The sequence below is a fragment of the Doryrhamphus excisus genome, chromosome 18, assembly GCF_030265055.1.
Source record: "Doryrhamphus excisus isolate RoL2022-K1 chromosome 18, RoL_Dexc_1.0, whole genome shotgun sequence".
Classification (NCBI taxonomy): domain Eukaryota; kingdom Metazoa; phylum Chordata; class Actinopteri; order Syngnathiformes; family Syngnathidae; genus Doryrhamphus; species Doryrhamphus excisus.
In genome coordinates this window covers 10,077,271-10,093,248 of record NC_080483.1, presented here as the reverse complement: position 1 = coordinate 10,093,248, position 15,978 = coordinate 10,077,271, and the positions used below count along the sequence as shown (strand labels likewise).

At 40.8% G+C, this 15,978-nt stretch overlaps 1 protein-coding gene across 1 annotated transcript; it reads left to right on the top strand.

Annotated features, from left to right (window-relative positions):
• Positions 1-2,255: 2,255 nt before the first annotated feature.
• On the top strand, positions 2,256-15,920 carry st7l (suppression of tumorigenicity 7 like). The gene is made up of 15 exons (XM_058055487.1): positions 2,256-2,446; positions 2,822-2,904; positions 3,136-3,295; positions 3,649-3,703; positions 4,773-4,888; positions 4,992-5,070; positions 5,320-5,408; positions 6,735-6,835; positions 6,984-7,098; positions 7,191-7,263; positions 7,341-7,443; positions 12,385-12,535; positions 13,403-13,495; positions 13,571-13,710; positions 14,815-15,920. The coding sequence occupies exons 1-15, from the start codon at positions 2,278-2,280 to the stop codon at positions 14,908-14,910; spliced, it is 1,623 nt and encodes a 540-aa protein (XP_057911470.1). The 5' UTR covers positions 2,256-2,277; the 3' UTR covers positions 14,911-15,920.
• Positions 15,921-15,978: the final 58 nt, after the last annotated feature.

Sequence of the window (15,978 nt, the reverse complement as noted above, 5' to 3'; positions counted from 1 at the left end):
TTGGGTAGCTTTTGAATTTAAAGCTCCAACACACATATACTGTATGCTCTGGCTTAATTTGTATAACGTGAGCTCAAAAGATTATTTCCATCTGTGGATATTATGAGTTACTTAAGAGTGAGTCAAGTGAATACAGTGAAGGTGCAACAGCACCATCTTCTGGCCATGTATGACAGTACATGGTGACATTTCCTGTGTTGGCTCAGTTTGGTTTAGGCATCAATTCATTCATTCATTCATTCATTTTCTACCGCTTATTCTCACGAAGGTTGCAGGGGTGCTGGAGCCTATCCCAGCTGTCTTTGGGTGAGAGGCGGGGTACACCATGGACTGGTCGCTAGCCAATCACAGGGCACATATAGACAAACAACCATTCACAAACACATTCATACCTATAGACAATTTGGAGTCTCCAATTAATGTGGGCGGAAACCGGAGTACCCGGAGAAAACCCACGCATGCACAGGGAGAACATGCAAACTCCACACAGAGATGCCTGAGGGTAGAACTGAACTCGGATCTCCTAGCTGTGAGTGCTAACCACTCGACCACCGTGCAGCTCCTAGGTATCAATTGGAAAGCAAAATTAAAATATTAGCCAAATAAAAGGGATTGATTATTGTTTATAACAAAACAAATAAAAAAAAATTATGGTAATGATTAAATTCAGGCTGCACAGTAGAAGAGTGTGCACAGGCCACACAGCTATGAGACCCTAGTTCGATTCCACCCTCTGCCATCTCTTTTTAGCATATTTAATTCCAGTGTGATTTTTTTTAAATGAGTTGCTGTGTGCTATTGTGTTCTTTGTGACTTTACAGATGTTGTTATTATTATATATTAAACAGTTTTGGTTCCATTATTGACCTCTGGGGTACGCCACACAATACTTTTAAGCTCCTAGATGTACTTATATTCTCCTAGCATCACATATTGCCTCCTGTCTGCTAAGTAGCATTTAACCCAGTTCAAGGCTAATCCTCTGATTCCATATCTTTCTAATTTTGTAATTAGGATATCGTGATGAACTGTATCAAAGGCTTTTGTTGAATCCATAAATACTGCAGCTGCGCACTTTCTACGGTCTATCGCACTTTTCTCTGTGATTTTGATTAGAGCCATGGATGGTAATATTTGTTGATTTATGGAATTTTGTTCAATGATTTTAGAATGATTCTATGTTTTTATGGAATGCTTCTAAGTGATTTTACTCTTCTTTCTGTAAAGCACTATGAATTACCTTGTGTGTTAATGGTGCTCTATAAATAACCTTGCCTTGCCTATAATTCCGTATCTGTTTTTGGCTGTCTGCTAGTAAAGCATTCTTATTAACAAATTTGCCCAATCTGGTTGGTAGTTTGTGAATTGATGTTTGTCTCCATTTTTAATAAATTGAGTTACTTTCATGAAATAGTATTCTGATAATACTATTATTTAGTTTTTGTCCTGTCCAGCCATTAAGGCAGATATTTTTATTGATCTAAATGCCCTAAATGCTGATCTAAATTGATCTAAATACTGTTTAGAATACAAATGTGCCTCTAATATTATTTTTATTTTTGTCCATCCATCCATTTTCTATACAGCTTATCCTCATTAGAGTCGCAGGAGTATGCTGGAGCCTATCCCAGCTGACGACACCCCAGACTGGTCGCCAGCCAATCACAGGACACATACAGACAAATAATCATTCACATAAAATCTATGTAATTATTGCATTTTATTATAAAATAAATATAAAGCATTTAAATAAATACTTAAAATACTAATAACTTCAAAACAACTTATTTTGCATTCATTATTAAGAATCATAAATGAATAACAACATAAAACAATAGATTGTTTAAATTTAATTTTCAAAATATAAGTATATTTTCACATAAATGTGCGTATTTATACTTACTGTTCTGTGTCAACATTTCTGTCCCCATTGGGGACTATAGAGAAACTGATACCTATTGATTTATCTGCACTGTCAAGACTCAACTCCAAACTGTATGTACAAGCGTACAAGCGTATTCAAGAGTCAGATTACATGCTGAGTACGATAAATTTATAAAAGTTAGCAGGTCTACACTAATATTGAAAGTGTTCCCTGCCTCTCACGTCCCCTCAGGGTGTCCCGCCTCCCTATTTGAGAAGCACTGGTTTAAAGACACTTTACCGAGTAAACAAAGCGAACCCCGGAAGCGGCTGGTTTCTGCCTCAAGTTCAAAATAAAAGTCGTCCCTATTTCTGGTCACGTGACCCGTGTGTTTACAGACATCCGGGGGAAACATGGACGACTCCACTGGCAGTAATCCCCAATCTCATGGTTTTACAGACAAGTTAAAGTCTTGGCTCTCCTGGTCGTGGACGTACGTGTGCTTCGTGTGGTTCGGCATGGTTCTCATCATGATATACGTGTTGTGGAGCCCGCTCAAACTGCAGGAAAGCCTGACTTCTGGTGAATGAATGCATTTGCTCGTTAGCTATTGTTAGCCTTCCGATAGCTTCTTGTATCGTCAAGCAGACAGTTAAGAGAGAGATGCCGTTTTGACACTTGCTCGTTTTGTCACTCTGTGACTTTGTGGTCATATTTAACTTTATTGTTAAATATTGCAGTGGACGTCACTTACTAGGGGAACGACTATTGTGGGTAGTGTAGCATACCCCTTGTACTTAACTGACATAATTGTGTCCACATTTGTTAGAATATTATTTAGATTATCTACCAATGTATTTGTATTGTTCTATAGTTTGTGTGTTCCTGCACTACTTCTGTACTTCCCGTTTGTGATCTTGCACTACAAAACACTGACACTAAATTACCTGATTTCAGCATCACTTTTTTTGAACACTTTGACTCCGAAATTCTACGTGGCTCTCACCGGGACATCTTCCCTCATCTCTGGACTCATCCTTGTGAGTTGTCAAGCCTTCTTATTCACATTATTGACACTGGGGCTTTGTATAGTCTTTGCATATTTTATGGTACATATACTGGAGTAGAATCAGTTCAAGGATGCCCAGTGGGATACATTATGCTCATCTACAATCATGCATTTGTAGTTGATTTCCTGTTGGGTGACTTTCTATTTAAATTAAAGAGTCCACACAACTTTGATTTACCTAAAAGTATTGTCTTTGTGACAGATATTTGAGTGGTGGTACTTTCGGAAGTATGGGACTTCCTTCATAGAGCAAGTCTCGGTCAGCCACCTGCGCCCCCTGCTGGGTGGAGTAGAAAGCACCTCCACTACTGGTCTCTTCTCGTCAGTCAACGGAGAGGCAGAGCCGAGACCCAGTGTGTCAGGTAAAAAGTAGAACCGCAGGACTTCAATCTATCTGAGGCATTTGGTTGCTTGGCGCAAGATGATGGCATTGTTTAATTTGCCCAGTTTGCCATGACACAGAAGTCTGGCTGGAGTAGAGATTTTCAAAAACTCTGCTTTCTGGTTTGTGCCATAAGAATTCTGTGATATTACCTCATGTTTTTAACAAACAGAATATGAAATTATTGACTTGGGTGTTGTAGCAGTAAACATGTGTGTGTGTGTGCACCTTGTATCACAAATAAATTAATCTATGGGAAATGCTTAACTTGAAAAACCTTTATTAATTGTCTAAAATTCATCACTAATAATATTGATGTGTACTTCTCCATAGAGTGCAAAGTCTGGAGGAATCCTTTGAATCTGTTCAGAGGAGCAGAATACAACAGGTAAGATCATGTGAGAAAATGTGTTCACTGTATATGTGACTGTATATGCTACGGTCAAGCATAAGTTCAAGTAAGTCATGATAAATGAATGCATTGTTCATTCTAGGGTTAAACTCTGGCCGTCAAATTCTTCATTACAAGTACAGTCAGTATTTTAATTGCATTTAAAGCTGGTAAAAAGTAACCAATATCCAAGTAGAACCATAATTTGAATCCAATTTCAATAAATTCAAATCGGAATAACCACATAATATACAGTATCAGGTACCACATTTAACTATTGTACATATTTAACAAGGTAGCAGCTATTAATAATATAATGCAATGTCTTTATGATGAAAGTCTGATGCGATATGCTTCTTATCATAGAGCAGCTACCCTTACTTTTTTGCATGCTTAAAACATAGACCACAACAAGCACACAATAAAACATCCGAGTTTGTTGTATTTAATTGACTATTGTATAATAACAGAATATTTTTTTGGATGTGGAAATACTTACATATAAGTATTTCCTCCATGTTTTCCCTTCACAAATGTGCACACAAACACCAGGACAGGCTGGTGTGTGTTGTGTGTAAAATTCCCTGGCTATTAAACATCCTTCTCCAAGTCATTAGTATGCCGAAAAAGTGTTGTTTGATGGACTTCGTCATTGCCAAAACACATCCCATGGTTCATTTTTCAACTGTATATATACTAGTCAGTGCATCCAGCTTCATATAGTTCAGAAAGTGCACTAAATAGTCATAGCACTCATGGACAGTCATGAAATCTTCAAGATTAAACACTCTTAATACACAACATGATCATCAAACTTACTTATTTGTTCATATAATACACAAATAACTATGAACAACTTATTGCTGTCTCTCCATTCTTCTGCACTTAGCATTGTGCAGGCACTCTTCATGTGAGGCATTCTAGCGTACTGCGTAACTGAGTGTCAGACACTAGTGTAGTTGGGTTGGGCAGGAGTGACCTAGGGAACCTCAGTTATAAAGTATGCAACTTTTAGGGCCCGCAGATTAAGTTCAGGTTCCACTGTATGTTGGGAATATCGCCTTAGGTACACGTGGGTGACCGGGAAGGAACCACTGACGTACTACGACATGAACCTGTCTGCTCAGGACCATCAGACCTTTTTTACAGGAGACACTCAGCAATTAAGGCCAGAGGATTCAGGTGTGTAAAATTTGCTCACCTTTCTTCATCAAATAGACATATTGTGTGTGTGTGCACAGATTTGGCTGCATATGATAAGTGTCTATTCAACATTATCCCGCAGTCATGCAGAAGGCCTGGAGGGAGAGAAATCCTCAAGCCAGGATTAGAGCAGCTTACCAGGCCATAGAGATGAACCACGAGTGAGTCCTATGCATACATATTCTTTCTGATAAACAGGATAGAAGTTGTACTGTAGTGTTAGTAGTGTTAACTACTTTTTAATGTCCATGTATCTGTATGTAAGAATTATGACATTCCCAATATTGGTATTGGTGTGTTTTTCTTAAATTGCAATATGAGTCAGTCTTCCACGTGTTCAGACAAATGTGATGTTTTCCTGTGCATTATAAAATAACAAATAATAACAAATGACTTTGTTTTTTGCGTAGATGTGCTGCAGCCTACGTGCTTCTGGCAGAAGAAGAAGCCACAACAATCACAGAAGCTGAGCGCCTCTTTAAAAAAGCTCTAACTATTGGTAAGCCACCCTCGGCCATCTCTGTGTAGAGTTTGCATGTTCTCCCCGTGCATGTCTGGGTTTTCTCCGGGGACTCCGGTTTCCTCCCACATTCCAAAAACATGCTAGTTTAATTGGCGACTCCAAATTGTCCATTATGAATGTGAGTGAATGTGGCTTCTGTGAGTGTGAATGGTTGTTTGTCTATATGTGCCCTGTGGTTGGCCGGCGACCAGTCCAGGGTGTACCCCGCCTCTCGTCCGAAGACAGCTGGGATAGGCTCCAGCACCCCCGCAACCCTCGTGAGGATAAGCGGTAGAAAATGAATTAATGGATGGATGAATGAATAACTATTGGTAAGACTGACTTTTATGGTATAGTATTAATAAGTATGTACATTCGTCCCTCGCCACTTCAAGTGTTTTGGCTTCACTCTATTACTATTTTTGAAAAATATATGAATTAATAAATATTAATTAATAGATCATGTTGTTTCGTGGTTTAATATGTCCTATTAGTAGTAAAAAAAATGCATATTTAGGTGAATGTGGCATATCTTTATCTAAATTAAGCTAATAATACAAATGCTGTGTAAGGCTTTCAAAAGATGCGGTCAAGGATGTTGATCACTAGGTCATTAGGTGTCAGCAACGTTACTGCAATGTTCGGTGAGACACACAAACACCAGACCTGATTTCTGGACTAACAGGTTTGAATTATCTCACAAGAGGCACATTGTTTGTTTGTTTCGGCTTTTTCCTGACTACGGAGTCACGTATCAAAAAAGTCCTGTACGCTAACCGCTACACCACGGTGGGCTCCCTCACGAGAGGCACATTAATCCCCAATATCCCTAATAGAAACTCGGACTACTGTTGCAGTCGTAACCCACGGCAAAATGAAACTCAAATGTGAACCGCTGACATCACTTCCTGTCCGCCACTTACTCTGCTAACTGAAGGAACACAAATTGTAGCTATAAGATATGCCTTTATTCGTCCCTCAGTGGGGAAATTTGCAAGCATACACACAAGCATGAATCTTATTGAATGTCTTAACTTATTATGTCTACTATATTGGGTGACTATAGGGTTGTAATTGCATGTCTAGATGTATCTAATAAGGTTAAAAGTATTCTAAAATATTTCATATGTAAATAAGGAATCCTACTTGATGGAAATTCACTTATCATGATTGGGTGTGGAACCAATGAACTATGATAAATGAGGGATTACTGTACATACAATGGTTTGGAGATGCCTTTGCATCCTGTTGAATGAGAAAGGCTCTCCAGCTGTAACTGTATATAATGTTGTCCTGCACCTCCTCTCTATGTTGTGTTTGCAGCAGGCAAAGATATCAACTTACTGGTTTACATTAAACGCAGACTGGCCATGTGCGCACGCAAGCTGGGACGCATTAAAGAGGCTGTGAAAATGATGCGAGATGTAAGTTTGTTTTTGTACGCTGCTTACATCGGCTGTATATGCACTTTGGCCACAATATTAGGTACACTTAATTTTTGTGAAGGCAGACTTACATACAGTTTGGGACAATGATCACTAACTTTAATGTTAATGTTTGATTCCTTAACAGTTAATGAAGGAGTTCCCATTGTTGGGGATGTTAAATATACATGAAAACCTCCTGGAGGCGCTCCTCGAGCTTCAAGCATATGCTGATGTGCAGGCTGTCCTCGCCAAATATGACGGTACAACTATAAAGAACGTCTCCTTTCTCTGTAATCACTGACCACTGAGAAAGTGTCTTCTTATGCTGTCATGTTTTTGGCTTTCATCGTAGACATCAGCCTCCCGAAGTCAGCCACAATATGCTACACGTCCGCACTCTTGAAAGCGCGGGCCGTGTCGGATAAGTATGTTTCCTGTCCGCTCGGTAGAAAATCTCTTGATGGGTTGGTTTGTCACATCAGGCTGTGATGTGTTTCATCAGGTTCTCCCCAGAGGCGGCGTCCAGGCGGGGGCTCAGCACAGCAGAGATGAACGCTGTTGAGGCCATTCATAGGGCTGTGGAGTTCAATCCGCATGTGCCAAAGGTCAGTCATTTTTTCCCTTCCTAGGCTGTGTTCTGACCCAGGATGCTTTGCAGGTGGACATTTTTTCCCTTTTTCTTTGGGTTATGAACTGCACTATAATTTTACTGGAGTGAGTTTTGAGGATGTGAAAATAATGATTAGAATTCTTCATTCATTCATTTTCTACCGCCGGGTACACCCTGGACTGATCGCCGGCCAATCACAGGGCACATATAGACAAACAACCATTCACACTCACATTCATACCTATGGACAATTTGGAGTGGCCAATTAACCTAGCATGTTTTTGGAATGTGGGAGGAAACCGGAGTACCCGGAGAAAACCCACGCATGCACGGGGAGAACATGCAAACTCCACACAGAGATGGCCAAGGGTGGAATTGAACCCTGGTCTCCTAGCTGTGACGACTCGACCACCGTGCAGCCGATTAGGATTCTTAATGGGATAAAAAAAAGTATTAGGACAAAAGTATTAGGACACTTGGCCATTACACCAACAGCAAGCGGAAGTCCATCCATCCTTTTTCTGTACCGCTTATCCTCACGAGTGTCATGGGCAAGCTGGAGCCTATCCCAGCTGTCTTCGGGCGAGAGGTGGGGTACACCATGGACTGGTCGCCAGGCAATCGCATGGCACATATAGACAAACAACCATTCACACTCACATTCATACCTATGGACAATTTGGAGTCGCCAATTAACCGAGCATGCGTGTTTTTGGAATGTGGGAGGAAACCGGAGTACCCGGAGAAAATGCAAACTCCACACAGAGATGCCTGAGCAGGGAATCGAACCCGGTCTCCTAGCTGTGTGGCCTGCATGACAACCACTCGTCCACTGTGCAGCCCCGCAAGTGGAAGTCATGATGAATAAATATAAAATAAGTGGTTTAGCCCAACCCCTGATTGTTTAATTAACAGAATGAATTTAAGGTGTTTTATATACTACATTTAACCCAGAGATTGTACAGTGTACTGTATAAACAGCAACTAGTTACATCACTATCCTACCAGCAGAGGGCAGTGTGACGTCACTTAGGTTCAATAGCCTTTCAAATGTATTTTTGATAACTATCTACAGGTGTGTTTGCTGCAGAATGAGCGATAACCAACTGATTGGTTGTACATGTCCGTGATATACATGCAATAAGTGGATCAGGAGGATAGCTAAAGTTGCAGCAGAGTTTGGTCTCACTCAATGTTTTGTAGTGCGTCGCTTCATGTCTCAATCGGCAGTGTTTGTGCCCCTTGGAGGGGTGGTGGAGACGTCACTGTGTCGCTTTGATCCAACCTTTTGATTTTTAGCAGTCAGTGAGGGCCCTCATCATCGTCATCTTTCCATCCCGTAACGCTGTGCCCACAGGCCTCCCATCAGATACCCTCATCTTGTTTCTTGGCCTCTCATGTTCCCTCATCACCTCTCATCACCTGGCCACCGTGAGCAATGCTAGCTTTGCAAAATGAGCCTTTAGTGGAGGTGACGAGCTACGTAACAATAGAAAAGGTAACGTTTAAGAATTGACTCTCATGTTCTGTATTTTTGTGAAACATTATGGCTGCAATTTGTGCAGTGAGACATAATTCTTGCCCAAAGGGTCAAAACAACAATCCTAATCATTTTACAGGGAATCTGACACCAGCTTGCTGACTTAGAACACACTTTTTCTATCCCTCCATCCATTTCAATCAACCTTTCTTCCTCAGTGTGGTTTGCAGGCTGACAGTTTGTGGCTCGCTTTGGCTTAGCTGATAAAGTGTTGTGGCTGTCGGAATCTGCTTTACATTTACATTGGCCTTCGCCATGGCACGTACAAAGTGATTGCAATTCAGCCGGGGCAACCCGAGCCCATCTACCTTGCTCCACTTTGGGTGACAGTTTCTCATCTCACCTCATTGTGGTTGACAGTCCCATGTCTACATGGCCACTTCAAGGGTTCAGATGTGTTTACCTCAAGATTGTTTTTTCTCTAGTAAATGGAGTTTGGGTCAGAATTAAGATGAATGAGGAAAGAAAAGGGAGTGGCTGGGACAGTTTTCTAGGACATCACACTCCCGTGGTAGATTTTGTGTTTATTCACTCTATCAAATGTACTCCCGGTAAGTGAGTGTGTGTTATTACGAGCCATAAAGAGCCAATTACAGGCCTGATGCCATTGTTCCTCAGCGTGTTCTATTGTAAAGAGGCTGCAGATTAGAGTCAGAAGGCGGCTTATGAGTTATGCTCTGGGCTTAGAAGTGCCCAGGGATAAAAGGAGAACACATGAAACTCAATCCCTTCATCAAAGAGGCGACAGGGAGCAGAGAGGCAGATCTGAGAACAAGAGAGGCGGGAGAGGGTAGGGGGGGAGTTCGGGGGTGCAGGCCAGTGCAGAGAACTGAGGTGTCACCAGGTTTAATGCCGCGGTATGCAAGCAGGGACAGCTGAGCCTTGCTCAGTGATGAATCTTGGACTGTAGCGGAGATTTCCTATGGGTTTTGTCCACACTCAAACGTTCCAGAAGTTGCGTACCAATGGTCAAAACCGCCAACGTCGAACACTGACTTCCAAGTTCTTGTAGTTCCAATACAGTATACTTTATAACATAGGATTTTATTTCAAAGAAATTAATTTGTTCCAATGTTAATATTGTCATAATTAAACCTAAATAAGACTTAACACACGGGCAATGTTTTAAGTAACATATTAACATTTTTAACTGTCATAGAAGTATGATGTTTGTCACTGTATAATAAAACTAAATGTTTGGTAACATTTGGATGCTGACATTTTGAAGCTTTTTTTTTTTGAAAGGTCTTGCGAAATAGCCACAGCCATAACAGTAGAGCTCTGCTTTGTACCCCAAACATAAAAAAGCGGATATTATACTTTATGCGTCCCACAATCAGATAATTCAGTGCGTAAAAATGCCACCATCTGCGCAATTCCACAAGCTGTCTGCCTCTTATACAGAAGAATGACACTAGAAAAAAGTCAGCCAGTGTGAAAGGGGCTTTAGTAAAGCAGTAGATACCAGTTTGGGTCTTTGGACATCAGACTCCTGTTGGGATAAATCAGGGTGAAAGGACGTGTCTGACATGGATGAACGAGAGTCAGATGGTAAACGGAGGAAGAGATAGGCGAGTGTGGGCCGCATGGTCGGGCTGCCTGGCTGGATGAGCCTATGACCATGGGAGGGGATTAGACAGGATTAGATGGGGGGTAACCTTCCCAAAGTGTCTGAGATCCTGAGCGCTGTGAAGCTAGCCGCCAGGGAATCCAGCCTGGGGAGGGGCGTCCTCAGTTGTGCATGCGGGTTTTGTTTAACATGGAGACCTGCCACGTGGAAACCACAGACATGACTGATAGACACTGGCTTGTTCATCAAAGTGTGTCTTAAATATGTAAGGCTGGCGTGCTATGTGTTTTTAGATAGAGATGGTTCTACGTCTGAGGTGTGTGCATTTGTCAGCCCAGTGAGCCGGCTGAGTCACTGGGACAAAGTTACAAGGAGGGGAGTGTTGCGTTGGGGGGGGGGGGTTACGCATCCATGGAATCGGTGTACTGTAGTGTAACAATGACACGCCTCGTTGCGGGGAGCTTTACCCCCCCGCTTAGAACAATTGCAAAATAGGCCTGATGGTAAATACCTCACATGAGGAAAGTATGTTTTCAGTCTGCTGGGATTTTGTCAGAGGGAATTGCACAATAGGATATAGTAAGTGAGGCGGAAAGGAAAAAGAAAAAAAGTAAATGAAAGAGATTGATGTGACCATAAAGAGCAGACTTTTCTTTTCTTAAAGCTATGCCACATCAGCATGATGTTGGACCTCTTGCTCTATTATGGTTTCATTTATTTTGAACATGCATACAGTTTACATTGAATGCTTCATGATATATTTTTTGGTCATGTAAGTACTATTAAGTATTATTCATTCATTCATTTTCCTCACGAGGGTTGCGGGGGTGCTGGAGCCTATCCCAGCTGTCTTCAGGCTGCGAGAGGCGGGGTACACCCTGGACTGGTTGTCAGCCAATCACAGGGCACATATAGACAAACAACCATTCACACTCACATTCATACCTATGGACAATTTGGAGTCGCCAATTAACCTAGCATGTTTTTGGAATGTGGGAGGAAACCGTAGTACCCACGCATGCATGGGGAGAACATACAAACTCCACACAGAGATGGCCGAGGGTGGAATTGAACCCTGGTGTCCTAGCTGTGAGGTCTGTGCGCTAACCACTCGACCGCCGTATTAAGTCTTATTACTAAGTTGTTTTTTTTTTTGGACAAATACACCACATGGTGGCAACTCCACAATAAGTTGGATTGACTTGAAATTTCTCACACGCCTCAATTCACTGTAGAAAACACAGCCACTGTAACTTGTGTTTTGCGATTGCTATTGGTTGAAAAACACGTCCGCCATCAAACAAAACATTTTCGCATGGACATGGGAGTAAATAATTTTTCCAGTCATTCGACATTTGTCTCATGATTGTGTTAAACTTTAAGGATATCCGTTCCACATGTATGCCAGCATTTCCACCGTCACATTTTGAAAACAACATAGAGGGCGCCACTGTTGTTTCCAGTCTGTAATACAGAAGGGAACCTGTAGAATCCAAATGAAATCCCTCTGCTGAAAGCTGAAAAAGCTACAGTGGAACCCGAGGTGTGTGCTTTGACTGCGTTGAGAAGAATAATAGTTTTGTTGTCAGTAAACATGGGTTGTCAGTGAAACGTGAAGCCTCCACTACGCATTGCCAAAGTCATACATCAACATCCAGAAATGTCACTTAACTTAAGAGCTCTCAGAGAGTTCTCGTTTGTGTAAATTATGGTTGCCTAAAGAGGGAAATGACCCTTTATTCAAAAACAAAATATCATTTCCAGCAAGGCAAAGCAGATTGTGCACAAATAGACTTCTTTAACAAATTTGTCTTTCTCCTGTTTAGTACTTGTTAGAGATGAAGAGCCTGATCCTGCCTCCAGAACACATCTTGAAGCGGGGTGACAGTGAGGCTGTGGCGTATGCTTTCTTCCACCTGCAGCACTGGAAGAGGGCCGAAGGAGCCTTAAACCTCCTCCACTGTACATGGGAGGGCAGTGAGTAGCCATTCTACTTCTTTTATATCCACTATATGCCATTTTTGCCTTATTTCTTTATGTATCTTCTTCTGCAAATATTTCTTTATGTGGAAGTAATACATGTTCACTGTGGAATGTGGAATTTCCTAGTGCACTGGTATGTATTTTTTTAATTGTACACAGTACTTGAGTCCTCAACATGGACCAAAAATATTCATCTATATCAGGGGTGTCCAAACTTGTTTCACTTTTTTCCCCACATACTGAAAAATGAAAGGTTGCACGGACCACTTTGATATTTTGTAAACAAACACATATAGATATGCTAATATAAGTATACATATTTGAAAGAAAATCTTATTGGTGAAAAAGCGTATTAATAGTATGGTCTCTTTTTCACAATTTTTCTGTTTTTTTTTCCAACTTTCTTTTTAAATAATCTTTTTAAATACATTTTCTTCCCAAACTTTTTCCACTTTTTTCCACACATACTGAAAAATGAAAGGTTTTAAGGACCACTTTGATATTTTGTAAACAAACACATACAGATATGCCAATATAAGTATACATATTTGAAAAAAAATCCTATTTGTGAAAAAGCGTATTATTAGTATGGTCTCTTTTTCACAATTTTTCTGTTTTTTTTCCAACTTTCTTTTTAAATAATCTTTTTAAATACATTTTCTTCCTGTAATGTAAATTTTTTTCAATAATATCTTGACATTTTTCCTTTTTAACCTGACTTTTTCCCAACCAACTTTTGCAAATATTATATCCCTATAATATTACAAGCTTATTCTCAGAAAATTGCAACAACAGCATGATTTGATTAGATGATTTGTTGTATAGTTGGTGTTGTATATCTGATATTATCTGTATTTACAGCCTTCAGGATAATTCCTTACCCACTAGAGAAGGGTCATCTGTTCTACCCTTACCCAGGATGCACAGAAACAGCAGATCGAGAGCTGCTACCATGTAAGCCTTTAAACCACTATTAAGCCTCCTATTGACTTGATGGACTTCCCCTCATGACCCCACCTTGTCATCCAGCATTCCATGAGGTGTCGGTGTATCCAAAGAAAGAGCTTCCTTTCTTCATCCTCTTCACCGCAGGCCTTTGCTCTTTCACCGCCATGCTGGCCATGCTTACGCATCAGTTCCCGGAGCTCATGGGTGTCTTCGCCAAAGCGGTAAGTATCGTTTGCCTTAAAAGGCTCTTCGAGCGCTATCTCTGCTTGATCCTCTTTTTATGAGTTGAAATAATCTTATTTGCAACATGAGCCTTTTCTGGCAATTACTGCCTTCCATTACTGTCAGCAACAGTGGAGGCTCATGGGAGACATAGGCCTGTAAAGTGTAAAGTGTTCCCGCCAAAACAAGCTCAAGCCTAGGGAAGGTATCGGTAACCGCATTAGCAAACAAATGCAAGAGCAGGCTTGAGGATTTAAAAGCTTGCGTGGATGACTTCTGTACGCTGTTTATTTACGGGAAAGGTGTTGTTTGGCGGACGCGGTGCTTTGCGCTGCGTTTATGCTCCGCTTATTTATTAGTCCATCTTTGCCTCGTTAACACGAGGCATGTCAGTGAGAACATGGAGTGCTCTTCCTCTTTTGTTTTGAGAAAGATAGGATGCAGATGGGACTTCAAGTTCGGCAAGCTGGCTTTGTGTAAATGTTCAGACGGAGTACATGAAAACCATAGAGGGAGGTCTCGTCTGCCCTTTTTGAAGGAAAACACATTTTTCTGACTTTCTTGTCTTGTAATGTTCCATATTCTAATGGCTTATAACATCAATGCAATAACAACCTACCCATGATGAGTCTTTATATAATCACTAATCTTGCTGTTGAAAGTTATATTACCGAAACCCAACTACTTTCTAACGCTGTAGTTTGTATGCCCAAAAGTGAGGAAATGAGGAAAGAAATGTGAGATTTTAACATTCCTGTTTCCATTATTTTCTATCAGAATATTGAGTCAATTAACCATGAACTATTGTCGCCTTCTTGAGGTTAATCAAATGTCCGATATTATTTGGTTGTCAAGGTTCAGGGGAAGATAAAACTGTAATTAGCAACTTTGCCGCTAAGTATAACACTCACTAGCTTTGGTCTACTAAAATAATGGCATGCATGAGGTAATCCTGATGACGTCCGGTGGGATACCTTGCGGTGGTATTATTTAATTTCTAGTTGAGTTTTGAATATCTTATGATTCCGGATTTGGACCCTGACTGTATTTAATTTATAATGGAAACACAAAGATGGTAGCACTTAGCATCCCTCCACTTTCAGTTCTTCAGCACACTCTTCGCACCCCTGGGCTTCTTCGCAGACAAGATGGAAAGCTTCATGCCGTCCAGTTTCTGGCACCAACTGACTCGGATCTGACCCCAACACACATACACACGGTCTCCTGTCCTCAGCATGTTTGGCCATGTGCTGCATTGTTACCGATTACATTTGTCGTATCAACAGCAGTAGCGGTACCACTTTTTAGAAAGACGCTCGTTCTCGCTCTTCCATCTGCCTGTAGCATGTTCAAGAAGTCACTGAATGTGCAACATCTTCATTTAATTTGTCTCAAGGAAAGGGAGGGTTGAGATGGTTCTCGTGTTTTTCGATGTTTGGAGCAGAATTAGGCTGGCTATTTCATATAAAGTATATGACAAGACGCAGTATTCTTGTGGTAATACAGCGATAATGTGATATTCAATACATTACACACGCCGTGTGTGCGTCCAAGAATGTGAAGGAACCACTTCATACACAATAACTAAAAATGTGATTAAGTGCCTTTTTATTCTCATTCTAACTTGGCATTTACCCATCTCTGGATTCTAATTGTCTTGATTGTACCTAACCCAATTGACAGTGGTAAACAATGCTACCAGGAGACAAAAAAACACTCTACAGTACAGGAGTGTGTTTAGTAAAAGTTTAAAATATCCAAATAAATAATACACAGTACATACTGAAGACAGGAGACTGTGCCAACTGTCATGTTTGAAAGCGCTTGAAACAAAATAGACATTAAAATGATGCCTGTGAAAGTCTTAATATTTGCTTTTTGTGTTTTTTTTATGATGGTGTTCTGCTTTTTTTCTTTAAGTGCACATTTGTAGCGTTTGGTACTCTTTCCAAAGGAAATGCTTCGACTAGCAGTGAGTGTATGGAGTTCATATATCAGACATAACATTAAGGAGTGGGACAGGATGACATAAACATTAAGAAAATTGGCTAACACTACTACACTCACATTTAAAGGGGACCTAAAATGCTTTTATTTTCACACGTGTAGCAAAGCCTGGGGTCTGTAAAGGGACGGTATCATGTCTGTAAGGAAGGAGACTTGTCCATCAAAAGCCACAACTTCTTAAGCCAGAATTTGAGCGTGTCTTCTCTCAAGTGTCGCAAACAAGTAAGATAGATGATAGATTTTGGAGTTCATAAACAGCC